Source organism: Doryrhamphus excisus, linkage group LG2 (assembly GCF_037039965.1).
Source record: "Doryrhamphus excisus strain RoL-2023G ecotype Guam linkage group LG2, RoL_Dexc_Guam_v1.1, whole genome shotgun sequence".
In the NCBI taxonomy this organism is placed as follows: Eukaryota; Metazoa; Chordata; class Actinopteri; order Syngnathiformes; family Syngnathidae; genus Doryrhamphus; species Doryrhamphus excisus.
Window position 1 is genome coordinate 22,527,875 of NC_136358.1, and position 22,003 is coordinate 22,549,877.

Sequence of the window (22,003 nt, forward strand, 5' to 3'; positions counted from 1 at the left end):
GGTTCGATCCTCTGTCGACCCGCGTGCATGTCAAGGTATATAACGATATCGAACCTCCAGTTGCTCCTGGTGCTGCGTCATTAACGTGTTGACAGTGTCATGGTAGGAAAGCGTTGGAGAAGTCAAAGGCCATTTACCATACTCAAACAGTGTAGGACGGGGGGCATGGGGGGGGGGGGCATTTGCGCACTGAGGGTTACATAGTAAAAAAAACAAAGGATGCAACTTTGCCACTTTGATATTTTTTGATATAATGAGCTAAAAAAACATTCCAAATGTATCAAATTTTTTCTGAAATAATCTTTATAAAGATAAATCTTTATAAATGTTCTTCTCATAACATTATAACTTTCCCCAACCTAATTTTCCAAAAATGATAACATTTTGTTTTCTTTATCATAACATTCTGACTAAAAATTAACATAGTACTTCTTTAATACGCGACTAAAATGACATAATTCTTCCTCACGCTATGACAGTTTGTCATAAAATTGCAACTTTGTTCATTACAACCTTTTTTCTAAATATTTTGACTTTATTCTCATAAAATTATAGCTTGTTTTTTTATTTGTTTTTCAACAATTTCAATCATGACTTTATGCCAATAATATTTGGACATTATTCTCATAACGTTAGAGCAACCTAATTTTCACACCTATTATTTGTTGTTTTGTTTGTTTCTCATATTGCAATTTAAAAAAAATCTTTAATATTTCATCCATATGTGACTAAAATCACATTTTTCTAAATTAAGTTTATTCTTGTGACATTTAATAAAATCTTGTAAAAGTGTAGATTTTTTTCCCGTCAGTGATTACTTTTCTCTCTCGATATTTTGCATTTATTCTCATAAAATTTGCCTTGTCATTTGCCAAATTTTTGTTTTTTTAAATAAATTTTCAAAATTTCTCTTGTAGCAGTTCTCTTAATGATAACTTTATTCTCATCATATTTGGATTTTATTTTCATAATATTATAACTTTTTTCTGCAACCTGACTTTCCAAAAATTTTGTTGTCTTCTTGTTTCTCATAAAATGACACAAAAAATCTTGTCTTTCTTTTTTACTGCTGTTTTTTCCATTTTTACTGAATTTTCTTCTCGTAATTATGACTTTAATGCCAAATTTTTTATTGATTGTTATGTTTGTTCCTAGGTCAACAAACGGTCATATCCATTTGTCCATGAATTAAGTGGTAGATGATTTGTGTGCTTTGTTCCCGGGAAGGATGCTCGTGTTTCACGCAGCATCCTTTGTTCCGCAGCAGCGGTTCCATGCTGGAGCGATGACAAAAGAATTCTATTTAGGGACGAGTCGTGTTCCCCTGGCATCTTGAGGATACCTATGATTAATCGCCACCCCCAATGAGCTCCTAATATGGCCAGGAGACCCCGTCCCTGATAAGAGTCTTACCCCCTGATTTCTATATTGCTCTCTGCCATCCAGTGCCCCCCCCCCAACCCAACCCAAGTCACACACAATAGCATTCCTGGGTCTTAGAGCATCCTCCATATAGGGCAGAGGGGCTTCCTTTATAAAGGGAACTGATAGTGAAAGCCACAATAGGTCACCATTCTATCTCAAGGTAAGGCGCGAGTCCCAGAGCATCCCTTTAAGTACTTTGAAGGTTTCATGGTGTACTTCCCCTACGCAGGACCCCAGCACCTCAGTCTCCTCTGTAGGGATTAGTAAGGTATGAACGCGACACGGCAAGTTTCACATTCCTGTTGGGAAGTTGATGCTAAACACATGTTTGTGTTCATCTTTATGAAGCAAGCGTAACGTGAAAAAATGGGTGACGCCGCCATGAAAGAGTTTGGGTTAGCGGCCCCGTACCTGAGGAAATCAGACCGGGAGCGTCTGGAGGCTCAGACTCGTCCGTTTGACATGAAGAAGGAATGTTTCGTCCCTGACACGGATGAGGAGTACGTGAAGGCATCCATCGTCAGCCGGGAGGGCGACAAAGTCACCGCTCAGACCCAGAAGGGGAAGGTCAGTAATCTGACAAGTCGGCTTAGTAACGTCAGTCCGGATTCTTTAAGTCTGTGTGGAATACAAACACATCATTTGAAGCTTAATGAAGCTTAGTGTTTCAGTGTGGACATGAAGCCAGCATCAAGGACTTTGTGCTCAGTAGCAAATAGAAAACGTGGTGACATAATTGATTAACAAAGTTGAAAACGGACCACTTGATTAGTAGAACTCCAACATGCTGTATCTGGATGTATTATGGGCCTGCAATGCAAAGCACAGCAGCCTATATTCTATTATTCCTCATGTTTGTCATTATTATATTTCATTCTTCCATAGCTGGAAAGATCTCCATGGTGGGTCGTGTGCTATTGATATGCTGTAACGTTATGTGTAACCGTGGCGACGTCACTGACAAAGTTGATAACAGGCCTCAAACACCCTTGACTCATTATGGGCCTGCAAAACAAAGAAAAAAACTGTGCAAAGAACCCTACAAAGTGTTACATCACTGGAAAAACAGAAAAATGGAAGAAGAACCCCAACACGTGATAGCTGGACTTATCATGGGCCTGCAAATCCCAATCTATTATTCCTCATGTTCAGTATTTATTATTACTATATCATATTCTGCTGGAACTGTAAAGCTCTTGATGGTAGGTAGTTAAAATTCTGCGTAACAGAAACAAAGTTGAAAATGGAAGAAAATGGAAGAAGAACCCCAACACATCTGATAGCCAGCTGGACTGGGCCTGCAAATCCCATTCTATTATTCCTAATGCTTAAAAGTTATTAGTACTATACCATATTGTGCTGTAACTGGAAAGCTCTTGGTGGTAGGTAGGTAAAAATTCTGTGTAACCATGGCGATGTAACTGACAAACAAAGTTGAAAATGGAAGAAAAACACTAACACGTGATCGCAGGACTTATCATGGGCCTGCAAATCCCATTTTATTATCCCTCATGCTTAATATTTATTATTACTATATCATATTCTGCTGTAACTGGAAAGCTCTGGATGGTAGGTGAGTAAAATTCTGTGTAACCATGGCGACGTAACTGACAAAGTTGAAAATGGAAGAAGAACACCAACACACGCGATCGCAGGACTTATCATGGGCCTGCAAATCCCATTTCTTTATTCCTTATGCTTAATATTGATTATTACTATATCATATTCTGTTGTAACTGTAAAGCTCTTGACGGTAGGTAGGTAAAATTCTGTGTAACCATGGCGACATAACTGACAAACTAATTTGCTGGACTTTTTAAGGGCCTGCAACACCCAGTCCACACTTCATTGACTGCATTTCATGTATAGAATATAGTAATATTTCTTCAAAAGGTACTCCGAGTGGCCAAAGATGATGTTTTGTGTCTACAGACGGTGACGGTGAAGGAGTGTGACGTCCACCCTCAGAACCCGCCAAAGTTTGACAAAATTGAAGACATGGCCATGTTCACCTTCCTCCATGAGCCCGCCGTGCTGTTCAACCTGAAAGAACGTTACGCAGCGTGGATGATCTATGTGAGGCCGCACCTTTGCTCTCTTGTGCTGAGCCAGTCCTAGCAAAGGGTGTATCCATGGTAACCCTGTGTTGCGCCTGACAGACGTACTCTGGGCTGTTCTGTGTCACGGTCAACCCCTACAAGTGGCTGCCGGTCTACAACCAGGAGGTGGTGGTGGCCTACAGGGGGAAGAAGAGGAGTGAAGCTCCTCCTCACATCTTCTCCATCTCTGACAACGCCTACCAGTACATGCTAACTGGTAAGTGGAAATAAACCCACATGGAACCGCAGCGTCCAGTCCAAGCACTTAAATGCTTTTCCTTTCTCTTCCAGACAGAGAGAATCAGTCAATTCTCATCACGTGAGTTCTTGCAAATGACTACTCGTTTATGAATGAATTAATTTAGTTGACAATGAATTAATCATGATTAGTCATCAATTTGCTGTTGTTCTTCACAAACAGAAAGATAAATGCCAGGTGACGATTCCAGTAATCCTTCGCCACTTAACACTTCACTCTATCACGGCTTTTCAAAAATATACTCATGAATAAATACTCAATATTATATTATAATACTAAATATTGTGGTTTAGTACACCCTATTAGTAGTTAAAATATGCATATTTAAGCAAATTTTACACATTTTTCACCTAAAGTTTCCTCTTGTGGGAGTAATAAAGGCATATTGTATCTTAAATGACACATAAATCTTAAATGAAATCACATATATATATATATATATATATATATATATATAAAATATATATATTTAGTGTTTGCTAAATACTAGGATGAAGAGTCTTGAACCAGTCATGATGCGCTATACATATCACATTTCACTATATTTACAGTTACTATAGTACCGATAATGTCATTGTATGGTCATATCAACTTTTACTTCGGTACGTGACAAAAGAAAAACAAAACAACAAAAAAAAAACGTAAACTATATTAGGAAAGCAGGAAGTGTACAAATGTAACAGTTACTGATTATGGGATGCACTCACTTGTGATCTGATGCATGTTCAAATGAAATAAAACCATTACCATTACCGAACTGACATCAGTTTTCCCCATAATATTAGATATTAAATGTAAGTAGTATATTGTCATAGGACTTTTTTTTCTCTGAATTTTTTTTTTTATTCTCATAAATTTAGTTAATTTCTGCGTTGATGCTGTTTTTTTTTAAATTTCCAACAATTTCAACTTTTTTCTTGTCAATTTGTTATCATAAATTTGATTTTAGCCCATAATATTTTGACTTTATTATTGTTATTATTATTTACTCTTTCCACAACCTAATTTTCCAATTACAACTTTATTCATTGTTTTTCATACTATAACTTTAATAAAACTAAAGTTTTCCCTCAAATTAAGTTAGTTATGATACTAAAATTCAAAGATGCTGCCTACACCGGTCACTAGGTGTCGCTGCAAGCACCAAGCTGGATTGGCCGAACGAGGCGCAATAATCCCTAAAACTCAACTCTGAACCACAGATATCACTTCCTGTATGTAGAATCAAAAACCTGACTTGATTTTGTTTCCGTAGTGGAGAATCCGGTGCTGGGAAGACGGTCAACACCAAAAGAGTCATCCAGTATTTTGCCAGCATTGCAGCAGGCAGTGGAAAGAAAGATACCGGCTCTGAGAAAAAGGTTTCTAATGTGATTTGAAATCCGCTATTCATCCGCTGGATGGCAAACGTCACGCTGCTGTACTTTCAGGGTACCCTGGAGGATCAAATCATCCAGGCTAATCCGGCCCTGGAGGCCTTTGGCAACGCCAAGACCATCAGGAACGACAACTCTTCCAGATTTGTAAGCTGAGCGTATCTGTTCACATTGCTTATGAAAAAAGTGCACGTTTACATGTGGTGGGGGGGTTTATTTCACCAGGGCAAATTCATCCGAATCCACTTTGCAGCCAGTGGGAAGCTAGCGTCGGCTGATATCGAGACATGTAGGTACTGCTGATTTGGATTTTATGTTGCATCACCAACTGATAAACGTTTATTTGTTTTCCAGATCTGCTGGAGAAATCCCGTGTCACCTTTCAGCTGAAGGCCGAGAGAGACTATCACATCTTCTATCAGATTCTGTCACAGAGAAAACCTGAGCTTTTAGGTTGCTTTAAATGACGATGAAGGGCTTGTGGTGCGTGAAACGAAGACTTAACGAGTTGTTTTGCCTTTCAGAGATGCTGCTCATCACCAACAACCCCTACGACTACGCCTTCATCTCCCAAGGAGAAACAACGGTGGCCTCCATTAATGACTCTGAGGAGCTGATGGCCACCGATGTGAGTAGAAACGCTTGCTCCGATTTGGATGGACTTTCATAGCCGGACTAACACTTTGAAAGGGGGGCACTCGGTGGTACAGTTACAGGACCATGAATGGTCATGAATTATCTGTTACCGTGTATCCCAGTTAGACTATAGTGGGACCATATTACGAATCGCGACGCCATTAAAAATGTATATGGTAATGGTAATGGTTTTATTTTATTTGAACATGCATCAGATTACAATTGAGTGCATCCCATAATCAGTTCACAGCTCCACATGTCCAAAAGGAGTAGGAAGAAGCAAAGTCTATTAAATCCTACCCCTCCATCTGGTACTTTTACAATCAGTAACTGTTACATTTGTTCACTTCCTGCTTTCCTAATATAGTGGAAGTTTTTTATTTGTATTGATTTATGTATTTATCTATTTATAAATAAAAAAATGTAAAAAAATATATATATTTTTTTATTTATTTTATTTTTTGTCACGTACCAAAGTACGAGGTGATATGACCATACAATGACATAATGACATCTTATATCTTAGAAACAAAAAAAAGAAAAAGAAAAAAGAAAAAAAAAAAGAAACACAGCTCTCTCTTCCCCCTGCAAACCCTCCTGCGTTCCTAAGTGTAAATGTACAGGTACTCACTTTCACCCTGCCGAGCTCTTATCAAATGCACTTCTGCCCCCTTGTGGCCGTTTTTATGGCTTAAAACTGTGCTGAGGTGAAATCCATTCATGGAGAGGTGTGTCATCATCACAGCTTAAAAGATGCACACATATGTTGTTAGGATCAGGCTTATAAAAACTAATTGTGTTGCATACATTCCTATTGTGCTCCTAACATAACACATCAAATTTCTTCTTGTACATTTTTTCCTCATATTAATATGACTTTATTCCCAGAATATTTAGACTGCAATATTTTTTTCCTGACTGAATTTTTCAAAAATTGCACATATTTCTCCCTTTAAGACGGCAGATTTTTGCTATTTTTTTTCTACCCAAATGACTTTACTTTGTAAATTTTGTCTTTATTCTACCAGTAAAATTACTGGTGTGTCCCCCATTTTTGCTGTTCTCTTTAATTTTTTCAATTCAGGAGGGGGTGATGTTGAACAAGACAAAAAAGCTACACAAGCTGAAGTCTCATAAAAAAAAAAAAACCTTAATGGATACAATATAAACATACCTATTTATACACATCTTTTTTCTCGGGGTGCAATCACGGGCATTACTTACAGTCACATAAGTTATTTATATATATTTTTATATACTATAAGTCGTTCAAAAATATGGCGCCAAAATATGTCTTATAATAATAACCCTTCATTGATCTCAGGATGCCTTCGATGTGCTGGGCTTCACCCAAGAGGAGAAGAACGGCATTTACAAGCTGACAGGCGCCATCATGCACTATGGTAACATGAAGTTCAAGAACAAGCAGCGTGAGGAGCAAGCCGAGGCTGATGGCACCGAAGGTGAGGAGAAGTCCCACAACACGTGTCCAACAAAAGAAAGCATAAGCATTTGAGAGTTGCTTGTGTTTGTCTTCTCTCAGATGCTGATAAAGTTGCTTACCTGATGGGCATGAACTCTGCTGACCTCATCAAAGGTCTCTGTCATCCCAGAGTTAAAGTGGGCAATGAATGGGTCACCAAGGGACAAAATGTCCAGCAGGTAAATGAGACTCCATGTACTTTGTTCTCGCGTTTCCATTTAGGCTAACTTTGCAACACATGAAAATCCTGATTGCACACTCCCCTGGCTAGCAACCACATGTCTGGATGGATTTTATCAATACACTAATCCCTCATTTAGTAGGATTCCTGATTAACTATCAAGGGAATGCCCTATAGACATGAAATATCACCTTTACACTCCTATTACCCAATATAGTAGACATAATAAGAAGAAATAAGACCTATAGTATAAGACAGAAAACCTGTTTATAACCTTGTAAATGCACTCTATAACATGATCAGAGCTCTTTAGACATGAAATAACACCCCTATAGTACCTTTACACTCCTATTACCCAATATAGTAAACATAAGAAGAGAAAATAAGACATATAAGATATAGAACACCTGTTTACTACATTCTAAATGCACTGTTTAACATGATTAGGAGCCCCCTACACATGAAATAACACCCCTATAGTCACCTTTACACTCCTATTACCCAATATAGTAGACACAATGACAGAAAATAAGACATAGAAAACCTGTTTAACACCTTCTAAATGCATTGTTTAACATGATTAGAGACCCCTAGACATGAAATAACACCCCTATAGTCACCTTTACACTGCTACTACCCAATATAGTAGACACAATAAGAGAAAATAAGACATAGGAAACCTGTTTAATACCTTCTAACTGCACTGTTGAACATTAATAGAGCCCTCTAGACATGAAGTAACACCCCTATAGTCACATTTACACCTCTATTACCCAATATAGTAGACACAATAATAGAAAAGTAGACATACAAGACATTGAAAGTCACTTTTTGATATTATTAGAGCTCTCTTGGCATGAAATAACACCCCTATAATCCCTTTTACACTGATATTACCAATATACTAGACATAATAAAAAAAATAAGACAACCTTATGAATATGCTTTCTAATGTTATTAGAGCCCTCTGGACATGAAATAGCACCCCCAGAGTCACCTTTACATTTCTATTGGCTAATACAGTAAATGTAAAAGAGAAAATAATAAAACCTGTTTAATACATTCTAAATACAGTTTTATACTTTTAAAGCCCTCTAGACATGAAATAGAACCCCCCTTTCCATCACTACAGGGGCTGACAGTACTATTGTAGTAGCGTGTAAAGCCAAATACATTTCTACACAGGGAAGGGTATTTAGATCACTGAGCATGGTGTGTTTTCCAGGTGTACTATGCGGTTGGTGCATTGTCTAAGGCGGTGTATGAGAAGATGTTCCTATGGATGGTGGTCCGGATCAACCAGTCTCTGGACACCAAGCAGCCTCGCCAGTACTTCATTGGCGTACTGGACATCGCTGGGTTTGAGATCTTTGACGTGAGCTCTGCGGAGGCTTTGTAGGCCAATACGATACGTGAAGGTCAATCTGCTAGCTAACTTAGTCTGCTTTGTTTTCCAGTTCAACACCTTTGAGCAGCTGTGCATCAACTTCACCAATGAAAAGCTGCAACAGTTTTTCAACCATCACATGTTTGTGCTGGAGCAGGAAGAGTACAAGAAAGAGGGCATTGAGTGGACTTTCATAGATTTTGGTATGGACTTGCAGGCGTGTATTGACCTGATTGAAAAGGTGAGAAGGTCTTTTGCGAGAGGCTATCATTGAATTCCAATAACTCATATGTTGTTCTCCTCAGCCCATGGGTATCATGTCCATCCTTGAAGAGGAGTGCATGTTCCCCAAAGCCAGTGATGCCACCTTCAAAGCTAAGCTCTACGACAACCACCTGGGGAAATCCAGCAACTTCCAGAAGCCCAGAATTGTCAAAGGGAAACCGGAGGCCCATTTTGCCCTGATGCACTACGCCGGAACCGTTGACTACAACATCAACAACTGGCTGGTGAAGAACAAGGACCCTCTGAATGAAACTGTGGTTGGTCTTTACCAGAAGTCTACGCTGAAATTATTGGCGCTCCTCTTTGCTAATTACGCTGGGGCTGACTCAGGTAAGCATAAACCGTATGCTCACATTGAGAGAGGCCAGTTGTTTGCCAAACACTACTCTTGCTTTCCAGCTGAAGGTGGGAAAGGGAAAGGAGGAACGAAGAAGAAGGGTTCATCTTTCCAGACTGTGTCAGCCTTGCATAGGGTCAGTACAGACACATGTTAGGAATGGAATATTTTCTACCTTGTTTTGGATAAATACTGGATATTAATATTTGTGCTTGTTCATAACATAAGAGATAAAAGTCAACCACAAGACCTTTGACATGCAACAATCACCTTATTTCTTCTCTCCGCCAGTGCTAACAGGAATTTAGGACCCCCGTTGTTACATAATTTAAGCCATTGTTTGCATCCTGTCACCTTCTTTTCAGGAGAACCTGAACAAGCTGATGACCAACCTGAGGTCCACTCACCCCCACTTTGTACGCTGCATCATCCCCAACGAGACCAAGACTCCCGGGGCAATGGAGAACCCTCTGGTGATGCACCAGCTGCGTTGTAACGGCGTGCTGGAAGGCATCAGGATCTGCAGGAAGGGCTTCCCCAACCGGATCCTCTATGGAGATTTTAAACAGAGGTACCACAGTCAAATAACGGAGAAGTTGGATTTATTATGAATATCATCTGTTAATTTCCAGATATCGCATCCTGAATCCTGCTGCTATCCCAGAGGGTCAGTTTATTGACAGTAAGAAGGGGGCAGAAAAACTCCTCGGGTCTCTGGATATTGACCATAATCAATACAAGTTTGGACATACAAAGGTAAGAGACCCATTAAATAGGAAGTAGACACAGTTGATGCACAGATGCTAAACGGATGATGACGACACAACTCATCTGATTAATATGCATCCATCATTTTAGGGTTCATGCAAGAATAACATCATGCTTACATGATATGGTCTTAAAGGAGAAGTGCACTTTTTATTTTGGCCATCATCTCTTTCTCTTTTCTGGGTGTTGTACAGACAACACGTAATGGGACACACCATTCCACTTGTTAAAAGAGTTCCAAAAAGCTCCAACAAGGTTTTCTGGTTTTCTATGAGCATGTAGTAACAGGTGCATGTCGTACATGTCGTACTTGTATGTAGTATTTTGGGATCTTCCTTCCAGAAACCTGAAAGGTTGACCATTGAATCCTGTCGTTGTGTTCTTGGGGCAAGACATTTGGCCCACCTTGCCCCCATGGTGGTGTATGAATGTTTTGTGTTGGTCAGCAAAGCCAAGGTCACTAATGTCAAACTCAGGCCCGGGGGCCAAATCCGGCCGTGCTGCAATTTCATAAGTTCAAGATCAGCCCACAACCTAAAGTAGACTTTGAGTTTTGGCCCCCGTGTGCGATTGAGTTTGAAACCCCTTCCATAGGTGCCAATACGGATGTAGATCATCGCCATGATTTCACAGTAAAGCACTTTGGGTACCTTGTACATATAAAATCTAATCCATGATTTCCTGTCCAATTTGTCTCAAGGTGTTCTTCAAGGCTGGTCTTCTCGGGCAACTTGAGGAGATGAGGGATGACCGCTTGTCACTCATAATCACTGGAATCCAGGCTCGATCACGAGGTCTCCTGGCACGAGTGGAATTCCAGAAGATTGTTGAAAGGAGGTAATGTTTTCAGTACTGAGAAAGCGCTCAGACACATGGAGTTGGAGAGGGGGGGGGGATCCACTCTTTTATTCAACACGGTCTCCCTTACAGTAGTTACTGAGGAAGGCACTAAGGCACCTCCACCTACCTAGAGTAATTACTGAGGAACAAATGAGGAACTAGCACTGTTTTGGAATCGTCTGCAGTCTTTATATGAGACTTCAACACACGTCTTTTTCTTTTCTACGTGTTCTAAAGATATAAAAACAGCCAAAAAGAGACATCTCAGAATGCATGTAATGTCACTCATAGCGTCTCGCGTAAGGATTGTGGATGATGGGTTTTGTTTGTGGCTTTCGGCTTTTTCCTGATGGGCAAAATTCCAAAAAAGTGCACTTTTCCCTTAAGGAATTTGGCAAAATATGAAACAACAGCTGCTAAACAACCTCAGGTCAAGCTGACCTCTTCTCGAGTGCGATTGGAGTTCATAGAAAGATTCACTGAATGAATCGCCAAATCTAAAAAAAATCTTATATATATATATCTTATATCTTTCACTATAAGAAGACTGTAAACACACAAATAATTGCCATCCATCCACTTCCCTCCGCTTATCCGTGTCTGGATCGCGGGGGCAGCAGTCTCAGTAAGAAAGCCCTCTCGATGTGAAGGAGCAGCGCCTCTAGTCTGACCTCCCCAGCCACCCTACTGAGGAAACTCATGACCTGTGACCTCTGACTCTTTTGGTCACGACCCACAACTCATGACCATAGGTGAGGTTGGGAACATCAGTGGGGGGGTAAGTTCAGAGCTCAGCCTTCTAGATACTTGAACTACTTTACCTGGGGCACCTGGGAGCTCACTTCCAACCCGTGGGTTCAATCCACCCTTTCCCGACTGAGAACCATGGCCTCGGATTAGGAGGTGCTAGGTCTCATCCCTGAAGCGCCCTAGTAAACGCTGAAGGTCATAGCCTGATGAGACCATCAGGACCACATTGAGAGGTGAGATCCGAAGGCCCCGGAACTGGACACCCTCGACCCCTTGGCTGTCCCTAGACATTCTGTTGACATGGTGTTGTTCAAATTGGTTGTTTCTTCAGTCCAATTAATGACTTTATTTAATGGAGATGGTCATCCAGAGGAAATTGACTAAGCAGCAATGAAGGACATAACCGGATATAGTTCATCTTATTCCAAACAAGCTACCACCATGATTTCATACCATGGCTAATCTTTGACAGGGATGCATTATTGGTAATCCAGTGGAACATCCGTGCCTTCATGGGGGTCAAGAACTGGCCTTGGATGAAGCTGTTCTTCAAGATCAAGCCTCTCCTGAGGTCGGCTGAAGCAGAGAAGGAGATGGCCAACATGAAGGAAGAATTCCTGAAGTTGAAAGAAGCTTATGCAAAGTCAGAGTCACGCAGGAAGGAACTGGAGGAGAAAATGGTTTCTCTTCTGCAGGAGAAGAATGACCTGCAGCTCCAAGTTCAGGCTGTAAGTGTCGTGGCATCAGTGTTCCTCATGATATGGTTATGTAAAGATATGTGTCATGTGTACTCTGTCATCCAAATTAGGAGCAGGACAATCTTGCTGATGCAGAGGAACGGTGCGAGGGCTTGATCAAACACAAAATCCAGATGGAAGCAAAAGCCAAAGAGTTGTCTGAAAGGCTGGAGGACGAGGAAGAGATTAATGCTGAATTAACTGCAAAGAAGAGGAAGCTGGAGGACGAGTGCTCTGAGCTAAAGAAGGATATAGATGACCTGGAGTTAACGCTTGCTAAAGTGGAGAAAGAGAAGCATGCCACCGAGAACAAGGTAGGACTACCGCTTGATAATAATCTTCAAAGAAAGAACGACCTGATCCTATACACTTTGTCACAACGATGTCCAGGTGAAGAACCTGGTTGAGGAAATGGCAGCTTTGGATGAAATCATCGCCAAGCTGACCAAGGAGAAGAAAGCCTTGCAGGAAGCTCATCAGCAAACCCTGGATGATCTCCAGAGTGAAGAAGACAAAGTCAACACTCTGACCAAGGCCAAGTCTAAACTGGAGCAGCAAGTGGATGACGTATGTGTTCCAGTCATATTTGTGTTGGTAAAAAGCAGTACTTCAGATACCTTGGAGGTCTGACCTCAACTGCTTTTGTCTAGCTTGAAGGGTCTCTTGAGCAAGAGAAGAAGGTTCGAATGGATCTTGAGAGAGCTAAGAGGAAGCTGGAGGGAGACTTAAAGATGACTCAGGAGAGCTTAATGGACGTGGAGAACGACAAGCAACAACTTGAGGAGCAGCTGAAAAAGTAGCATAAGAGTCATCATTCTCTACAGGATATGGTTGAGGAACTAAATATGATATTTTTGTTATGCCCGTGTTTTCTAATCACAGAAAAGACTTCGAACTAAGCCAGCTCAATAATAAAATAGAGGATGAGCAAGCAATCGCGATTCAGCTTCAAAAGAAACTGAAAGAGCTTCAGGTAAGAAACGGCTCCTGAAATTTGTATCAACAGCGACTGACTAGTCGTTTCCGACTAGGCGCGTATCGAGGAGCTGGAGGAAGAGCTGGAGGCCGAGCGAGCCGCTCGAGCCAAGGTGGAGAAGCAGAGAGCAGACCTGGCCAGAGAGCTGGAGGAGATCAGCGAGAGGCTGGAGGAAGCCGGCGGAGCGACATCCGCCCAGATCGAGATGAACAAGAAGCGGGAGGCCGAGTTCCAGAAGCTGCGCAGGGACCTGGAAGAGGCCACTTTGCAGCATGAAGCCACCGCAGCCACGCTGAGGAAGAAACAAGCTGATAGTGTTGCCGACCTGGGGGAGCAGATTGACAACCTGCAGAGAGTCAAGCAGAAACTGGAAAAGGAGAAGAGCGAACTCAGGCTGGAACTGGATGATGTGGTTTCCAACATGGAACATGTTGTGAAAACAAAGGTTGGTTTAACTTTTTTGCTTGATGTGGAACTTCAAAGAAAGGGTGGAGTGGTGTCACCGGGTCGGGGGTTGAGATCCTTCCCCAAGTGGAGGAGTTCAAGCACCTTAGGTTCTTGTTCAAGATTGATAGGCAGTTCGGTGCAGTGATGCGTTCTCTGCATCCGACTCCTTTGATACAGTGACTGTAGATGTGGTGCTCATCTTCCTGTCGACCTCAAGCTCTAGCCTTCCCTCACTCGTGAACAAGACCCCCAAGAAAGTAGAACTCCTCCACCTGGGGCAAGACCTGCGGGTGCAATCCCCAATAAAATTGGCACTGCAATCTTTAGTTCTATCTAGTCTCGATGACTTGAATCGATGATGAATTTGGTCCAGTGCTGCAAAGCAAGATTTAGATCAACCCCAGCTCACACAGAACAGGGGGCACGCCTCTCCGCTGCCCTGGGAAGAGTAGTGTGGAGTGGAATGCATACCGCATTGTCCTGAGTAAAAGTTGACCAAAGGCTGGCATGTTGCCTGGTGACATTTTTGTTTGATATCTGGCAAATTGGGAAACCTAACAATATGTTATTACATCTAAAACTCATCAATACTCGACATGACTATGAAACCAGGTATGCTTCAGGTGTTCACTTTACTCTGCCTTTGCCAAGAACTACTGCATTAAAGAGGACTACAATGTACAGAGCAGTAACATATTGGAATAAGCTTCCACTACATTTAACCATGAGAAATAACAAAGCAAGATTCAAAAATAAATTGGGAGAAGCAGTATTTAGCAGGGAAGTCAGTTTCTAGTTTTTTTATTCTGAAATTCTGAGTGTATAAATTGGAAATAATTTGGAATTGGAATAATTTTAGTTCTGGTTTTGGTTGGCTTCAATAATTTCAAAGGCTGTATTCCATTACATCTCAGATAATTTTTGTTTAGATTTAGTTATATTTAATTGTAATGTTTTTATTGTATTATGTTTGAAATAAAATTTTTGGACCCCAGGAAGAATAGTCTTCACTGCAGTGAGGACTAATGGGGATCTGTAATAAACAATAAACATTAAATCCACACTTGACCCACCCAAAATCCCTCTTGGATTTCGGAGATGCTGGAAACTGTTCCAGTAAATACAGAATATCACAGCTCGATTAAGCCATCATGGCCACATCGTCTGCGAATAGCAGAGATGATTATTCTGTGGAGGGGTTGAATGCCCGAGTGATCCTAGGAGCTACGTTGTCCGGGGACATGTGTGCCTGGTCGGGTTTTCCAAGGCAACCAGATGGTAGATGATGGGCCAGACTAAGAGTGTTTTGGAAGACTCTATGAACAAGAGCAAAACCAGAACCTCCAGGGCCTCACCCTGGAGCCAGGCCAGGGGGAAGGGCTTGCACACGAGTGCCTGGTGGTTTGGGCTTCAGCCCAAAGAACCTACATGGTTACTTTCCCCCTCTGTAGACGACCACCTGCGGGGCAAACAATGTGGATTGGGTGGCGAGTGGTTGAGAGCGGGGCCTATGCAACCCGGTCTTTGGCAGTTCAATGTGGTTATTTTGGGACTAAAAGATATCTCCCCATTGCAGACCAATCTTGAGAAGACATGCAGAACTCTGGAAGACCAGATGAATGAATACAAGACCAAGTTTGAAGAAGCTCAGCGCTGCATCAATGACTTCAACATGCAGAAAGCAAAGCTTCAGACTGAAAACGGTACGTCTTGTGTGGTGTCGCTTCAAAATGGAAGCCATTCAACACTGTGTTCAGACGTTAATAAAACCTTCTGTCAAAATGCCAGGTGAGCTCTCAAGACAACTTGAAGAGAAGGATTCCCTGGTGTCTCAACTTACGAGAGGAAAAATGTCCTACACTCAACAAATTGAAGACCTCAAGCGACAACTGGAGGAAGAGACCAAAGTAAGTCAAAGTACTACATAGTCTTTTTGCAATTAGATGGAAAAGATGGCATGGTGGAAGAGTGGTTGCCTCCCAACTTGAAGGTAGCTGGTTCAATCGTCAGTCGACTGTGACCATGTCAAAGTATCCTCGTGCACAAAACCGAACCCCCAGAAAGGTTGAGTGAGTGATGTCTTTTCAGCATAAATATCCATTTTTCCTGACAGGCCAAGAGTGCTCTGGCCCATGCCGTGCAGTCGTCTCGCCACGACTGTGACCTGCTGAGGGAGCAGTACGAGGAGGAGCAGGAGGCCAAGGCTGAGCTGCAGCGTGGCATGTCCAAGGCCAACTCCGAGGTGGCTCAGTGGAGAACTAAGTACGAAACTGATGCCATCCAGAGGACTGAAGAACTGGAGGAGGCCAAGTAAGAGTCTGACAATTCACCATGACTGACTGAGACAGTACCGCATTTGGCAAATAAGCTTTTTGTTTGGATTATGTTCCTACTAAAATGTAAGACGAACAAAACGTTTGTTTGTCGGATGACTAAGCAGCCGGTCGTTGAACACGTATGAACTTTTTCGGAAAGCTTCATTCCATTAAAGTGTTTAACTGGTGATTTCCAAAGGAAGAAGCTGGCTCAGCGTCTGCAGGATGCCGAGGAGGCGGTGGAAGCGGTGAATGCTAAATGTTCCTCTCTGGAGAAGACCAAACACAGACTGCAGAATGAGATTGAAGATCTCATGGTGGACGTGGAGAGGTCAAACGCTGCTGCTGCTGCTCTGGACAAGAAGCAAAGGAACTTTGACAAGGTGTTTATTGACTACTACTAAAACGACTAAGACCTTTAAAAGGGGAAAAAACATTCAGGTCTGGATAGGTTTTGATAGGTAAAGCATCTGCAAACGTTGCGATGAAGCCAATAATCACGACATCTTAGTGCTCAATCATTTGTCACATGCGCCTTCATTGTGCCTTTGTCCCCCATGACAGGTCTTGTCTGAGTGGAAACAGAAGTATGAGGAGTCTCAGTGTGAGTTGGAGGGATCCCAGAAGGAAGCCAGAGCTCTGAGCACTGAGCTCTTTAAGTTGAAGAACTCCTATGAAGAGTCTCTGGATCATTTGGAGACCATGAAAAGAGAGAACAAGAACTTACAAGGTGTGCATCAGTTTTTGATGAAGTGATAAAATTGTGTTAAATTGGCTATCATGGGTTTGGTGTTCCTACAGAGGAAATTTCTGACCTCACTGAGCAACTTGGCGAGAGTGGAAAGAGTATTCACGAACTGGAGAAATTAAGGAAACAACTGGATCAGGAGAAGAGTGAGATCCAGTCTGCTCTCGAGGAAGCCGAGGTGAGGGGCTTTTATTGGTCTGGTAGAACATCAACTGCAAAGTGTCGCCGCTTATCCTTGTATCTACCAGGCTTCCCTGGAGCACGAGGAGGGAAAGATCCTCAGAGCCCAGCTTGAGTTCAACCAGATTAAAGCCGACATTGAACGAAAACTCGCTGAGAAGGACGAGGAGATGGAGCAGTGCAAGAGGAACCTGCAGAGGACTATCGACACCCTGCAGACCTCACTTGAAGCGGAGTGCCGAAGCAGGAATGAGGCCCTTCGCTTGAAGAAGAAGATGGAGGGAGACCTCAACGAGATGGAGATCCAGCTAAGTCAGGCCAACAGGCAGGCGGCCGAGGCTCAGAAACAACTCAAGTCTGTTCATGCGCATCTGAAGGTAAGCTGGTGAGAAGACGCTTTCCTTCCAGATCAGACTCACGGTTCATGTTGTCCTGTGAAGGATTGCCAGATCCAGCTGGATGAGTCTCTTCGTGCCAACGACGATCTCAAAGAGAACATCGCCATCGTGGAGAGACGCAACAACCTCATTCAGGCTGAGCTGGAAGAGCTGAGGGCTGCTCTCGAGCAAACGGAGAGAAGTCGCAAACTTGCCGAGCAAGAGTTGCTGGATGTTAGCGAGAGGGTGCAGCTACTGCACTCACAGGTGAGACTCTTGTCAACTTTCTGCCACGACATACCTTTAATTGCTCTCTGACATCTCCAGAACACCGGTCTGATCAACCAAAAGAAGAAGCTCGAGGTTGATGCAGCCCAGCTTCAGACCGAAGTGGAAGAAGCAGTCCAGGAGTGCAGGAACGCTGAAGAGAAGGCCAAGAAGGCCATCACCGATGCTGCCATGATGGCAGAAGAGCTGAAGAAAGAGCAGGACACCAGTGCTCACCTGGAGCGCATGAAGAAGAATATGGAGCAAACCATCAAAGACCTGCAGCACCGTCTGGATGAAGCTGAACAAATTGCCATGAAGGGCGGCAAGAAGCAGGTGCAGAAGCTGGAGGCCAGGGTAAGTTGGGTTAATGGTTTCTATGGGAGCAGAAGGACATTGTAGTGGTTCAGGTGGTAGAGTGGTCACACGATTTGATCACGATACTGAATTCATTCATTCATTCATTCATTTTCTACCGCTTATCCTCACGAGGGTCGCGGGGGGTTCTGTCCAGCTGACTTGGGGCGAGAGGCAGGGTACACCCTGGACTGGTGGCCAGCCAATCACAGGGCACATATAGGCAAACCATTCACACTCACATTCATACCTATGGACAATTTGGAATCGCCAATTTTTGTAATGTGGGAGGAAACCGGAGTACCCGGAGAAAACCCACGCATGCACGGGGAGAACATGCAAACTCCACACAGAGATGGCAGAGGGTGGGATTGAACCCTAGCCGTGAGGTCTGCGCGCTAACCACTAGACCGCCGTGCCGCCCGTTACTACTAAATATGAATGCTAAATACATATTGCTGCTACATTTCAAACAAACTACGTACGACATGTCTTGTTTCACCTTCAGGTTCGAGAGCTTGAAAATGAGGTGGAGTCCGAGCAGAAGAAGAGCAGCGAAGCAATCAAGGGAATCCGTAAATATGAGAGGCGCATCAAAGAACTCACGTATCAGGTGTGTTTACCAGATAATACCCAAAACCTAGGAACACCAAGACTCTTCATATCTGAAATGAAGATGCTAAGAAATATTTTCAAATTGGGTGTCTCGCCTTTTCAATGCCAGACTGAGGAAGATCGTAAGAACGTGGTGCGTCTCCAGGATCTGGTTGACAAACTGCAGCTGAAAGTCAAAGCCTACAAGAGATCTGCTGAAGAGGCTGTAAGTATTGGGTGTTTTTTTGGGCTTGTTTGTGGTCGTCCCAGCGGGTCAGTCGCTTGCTTTTAGTCGACGCACTACCAGAAAAATTGCCCAACCGGTCTACACGTGCTTTGTGGACTTGGAAAAGGCATTCGACCGCCTCCCTGGCGGCACCCTTTGGGGGATACAGGATTACGGGATTGGTGGTGCTACCACGTTCCATTTGGTCCTTTGGTCCAAACGGAGCAGGACCTTGGTTCGCATTGCCTGCCTCTTTCTGGTCAACGTTGGCCTCCGCCAAGGCTGCCCTTTGACCCTGGGCTGCATGCGTGTCTTCTTGAGCAGGGCGACCTTGGGGGCGCTAGGATCTCAAAGTGCCTACCTCCCTTGACATCATCAACCAGCTCCTCCCTTGTCATTTTAATGCTGCTCCCTCGCCTTTCTCACAATCATCCTGCCCCCCCCCTTTTACCCAAGAGTAAAAGTACTTATTTCCCTGACTGTATACAATAAAAGCTTCAAATATATGATAAAAGACGATAATGCACTCATCACCATGACAACACCTCCACTAGTGTAGTTTACCTACCAGAATTCTGAGACAGCACAGATCTTTCGAGTAATAGGTCTTCAGCCACAGCCCATAATAATCTGTGGCAAGGCAACATATTCCCAATTGGATTTTCCAAATGGAGAAGGTCCACCCATCGGGGTGATGTCCGTCTCATAACGGGCTGAAACATTACCGCTCTACAAGTCCCAAATTGCGTTAAGTTCTTCCATAAAGTATATGAAGACTATCATATACAGTATATTTTGACGTATTTATTTGTTGATTGTTGCAGGAGGAGCAGGCCAATACTCACCTGAGCAAGTTCCGTAAACTCCAGCATGAGCTGGATGAGGCGGAAGAGAGAGCTGACATTGCCGAATCTCAGGTCAACAAGATGCGTGCTAAAAGCCGTGACGTTGGCTCCAAGGTAACGAGTGCTACACACGTATGTCATGTCACACGCTTACATTACAATAACGCCAACATTTACATGTTGGTACTGCAAAGTGTAGTAAATATAGCACATCTCTCTTAGCCCTTTTCCAAGTCTCTGTAGCTGGGTTAGCGCCATTAGCGCTTCCATCTCACGTTCCCCATGACCACAGACGGTAAACATGGCTGATACTGTCCTTATCCAGCAACCTTTATACCGTCTTTTCCGCTGTTCACTCCCGCTGTGCAGCCTCTCCTCCTTCATATCTCTGCGGGGATCTACAGTTGCTCTGCATAGCAAAGGTAACTGCTGCTCCCGAGTGTAAACAATGGAGCAAGCAGCAAGCTACAAACGTAACAAGCTGCACAGTTGCTTCAGGGATCGGATCAGTATGGCACAAAAAAACAATAAGAAAGTAATAAATAAAGCATTATTAAACATTAAAAACGCAGCAGAAGACACAGAGATGCCTTAGCTAGCTTGTAGTCGGGCGGCGCCATTTTGAAACATGACACATCCGCATCAAATCCAGTTCGGGGATAAGAACAATAAATGAGAGAAGCAGCGCCAGGACAGCACCTAGCAAGACAAAGTGAAACATCTGTCACACAAACTAAACCATCACTCTGCTCTCCCTAAAACATCTCACTATTGTGCCATTACAGAAAGGACTGGAGGAGGAGTGAGCCATGTGAGACGTTTGGGATGATCTCTACCATCTTTCTCCCAACTGTCGTCAACATTTCTGTGGAATAAAGCAAACGTGCAATAACACGTGTGTGCATTGTTGTTGTCTTGTTGTCACGCTACACCAGCCACAGGGTTTGATATTTGATATAACCACCTTGTTTTTATTTTGGGGGCTGCTAAAGTTAAATTCACATTTTTTTTGATGTGCGATTAACATGCGCACATCCTGTTTGAGCCTCGGCCCACAGCGGTGAATGTGGGGCCTCATGCAGAACAAAAAGTTATTTGTATTTAAAGTGGCTGTGAGTTGAGTTGTTTTGGAGAAGACCTACAGAAGGTACTGTAGCATTGCCTCTATTTTTTATTGTCATTTAGACAGTGGTAAAAGTAATGGTAATGGGTTAATTTCATTTGAACATGAACATTTGAACATCAGATTACAATTGAGTGCATCACATAATCAGTTTGCAGTTCCACATGTCCAAAAGGAGTAGGAAGAAGCAAAGCTTATTAAATCCCCTCCATTTGGTACTTTTACAATCAGTAACTGTTACATTTGTTCACTTCCTGCTTTCCTAATACATATAATTAAAGTAGTTTTTTAAATCTATTTTTATTTTTATTTTTATTTTTATTTTTATTTTTATTTTTATTTTTATTTTTATTTTTATTTTTATTTTTATTTTTATTTTTATTTATTTTTATTTTTATTTTTATTTTTTTTATCTAGTATCTATTTATTATCTATTATCTATTTTACCATACTAACTGCCCCACTAACAAGTGTTTATGTTTTTAAGAAGAAAGCCATCTCTCGACTATTTATTTTAATTTTTTTTGCATTGAAATGCAAACTAAAATTTGAGTTAGGAGCGGCTATTTACTGGCATAGCCGCGGACAGCTATTCGGGGGCTTGTGTCAACGTGACTATGACTGAAGACAGGAAAGGATTTGAATAGCATTAGCAATGCACAAGCTTGTCAGCAGGAAAGGCTAAAAATATAGTCTCTGTGCAGGTCTGTGCAGTGTGGGGCAAGATTATGTGATTCATTCAGGGACCATCCAATCTGCAGTAATTAAGTCAATAAAGTCAAACTACGCGGAGAAGATGTACAAGATAATAACAAGAAAATTACATTTACAGGTTGAACTTGTTGGGGGGGGGAAACTACACCTGAAACGGAAACACCTGTGATGTTACGAGAATAAAGTCAAAATATTAATAGGAAAAAGCAGTATGCGAACAAAAAAAAGAAACTCATTTTAGCAACTCTGTTGAGTGGAAATATTAAAGAAA

General features: G+C 42.4%; 1 protein-coding gene and 1 long non-coding RNA gene across 4 annotated transcripts in view; one reads left to right on the forward strand and one right to left on the reverse strand.

Moving 5' to 3' along the window:
- The window catches only part of LOC131109408 (uncharacterized), a 44,067-nt gene that overhangs the window by 1,963 nt on the left and 20,101 nt on the right, over positions 1 to 22,003 (reverse strand). The window contains exon 3 of the long non-coding RNA XR_013625762.1: positions 1,837 to 2,043. This is a non-coding gene — a long non-coding RNA (uncharacterized LOC131109408). The remainder of the gene's footprint in view (positions 1 to 1,836; positions 2,044 to 22,003) is intronic.
- Positions 1,572 to 20,789, forward strand: LOC131109396 (myosin-7). 3 transcript variants are annotated; one of them, XM_078788789.1, is made up of 38 exons: positions 1,572 to 1,693; positions 1,774 to 1,992; positions 3,358 to 3,501; positions 3,585 to 3,741; positions 3,816 to 3,843; positions 5,039 to 5,144; positions 5,214 to 5,306; positions 5,385 to 5,448; positions 5,514 to 5,612; positions 5,684 to 5,787; positions 7,120 to 7,258; positions 7,339 to 7,457; positions 8,685 to 8,834; positions 8,917 to 9,087; positions 9,152 to 9,461; positions 9,531 to 9,604; positions 9,834 to 10,039; positions 10,101 to 10,224; positions 10,937 to 11,073; positions 12,299 to 12,554; positions 12,635 to 12,877; positions 12,954 to 13,130; positions 13,214 to 13,359; positions 13,446 to 13,536; positions 13,595 to 13,984; positions 15,563 to 15,689; positions 15,775 to 15,893; positions 16,100 to 16,296; positions 16,501 to 16,684; positions 16,866 to 17,031; positions 17,103 to 17,227; positions 17,298 to 17,606; positions 17,670 to 17,873; positions 17,934 to 18,230; positions 18,739 to 18,843; positions 18,955 to 19,050; positions 19,875 to 20,009; positions 20,681 to 20,789. In XM_078788789.1, the coding sequence occupies exons 2-38, from the start codon at positions 1,792 to 1,794 to the stop codon at positions 20,699 to 20,701; spliced, it is 5,814 nt and encodes a 1,937-aa protein (XP_078644915.1). In that variant the 5' UTR covers positions 1,572 to 1,693; positions 1,774 to 1,791; the 3' UTR covers positions 20,702 to 20,789. The 3 variants fall into 3 exon arrangements, with proteins under 3 accessions (XP_078644915.1, XP_078644913.1, XP_078644906.1); XM_078788787.1 differs by having other exon boundaries at positions 9,152 to 9,604; XM_078788780.1 differs by having other exon boundaries at positions 18,739 to 19,050.

What these genes read in the sequence shown, in the direction of transcription:
- LOC131109396 (XM_078788780.1), top strand. Translation starts at nt 1,792, where the DNA reads ATGGGTGACGCCGCCATGAAAGAGTTTGGGTTAGCGGCCCCGTACCTG. An exon ending in CTACCAGTACATGCTAACTG is followed by an intron (nt 3,742 to 3,815) that starts GTAAGTGGAAAT and finishes TTTCTCTTCCAG; the next exon opens with ACAGAGAGAATCAGTCAATT. An exon ending in GAAGAACTGGAGGAGGCCAA is followed by an intron (nt 16,297 to 16,500) that starts GTAAGAGTCTGA and finishes TGATTTCCAAAG; the next exon opens with GAAGAAGCTGGCTCAGCGTC.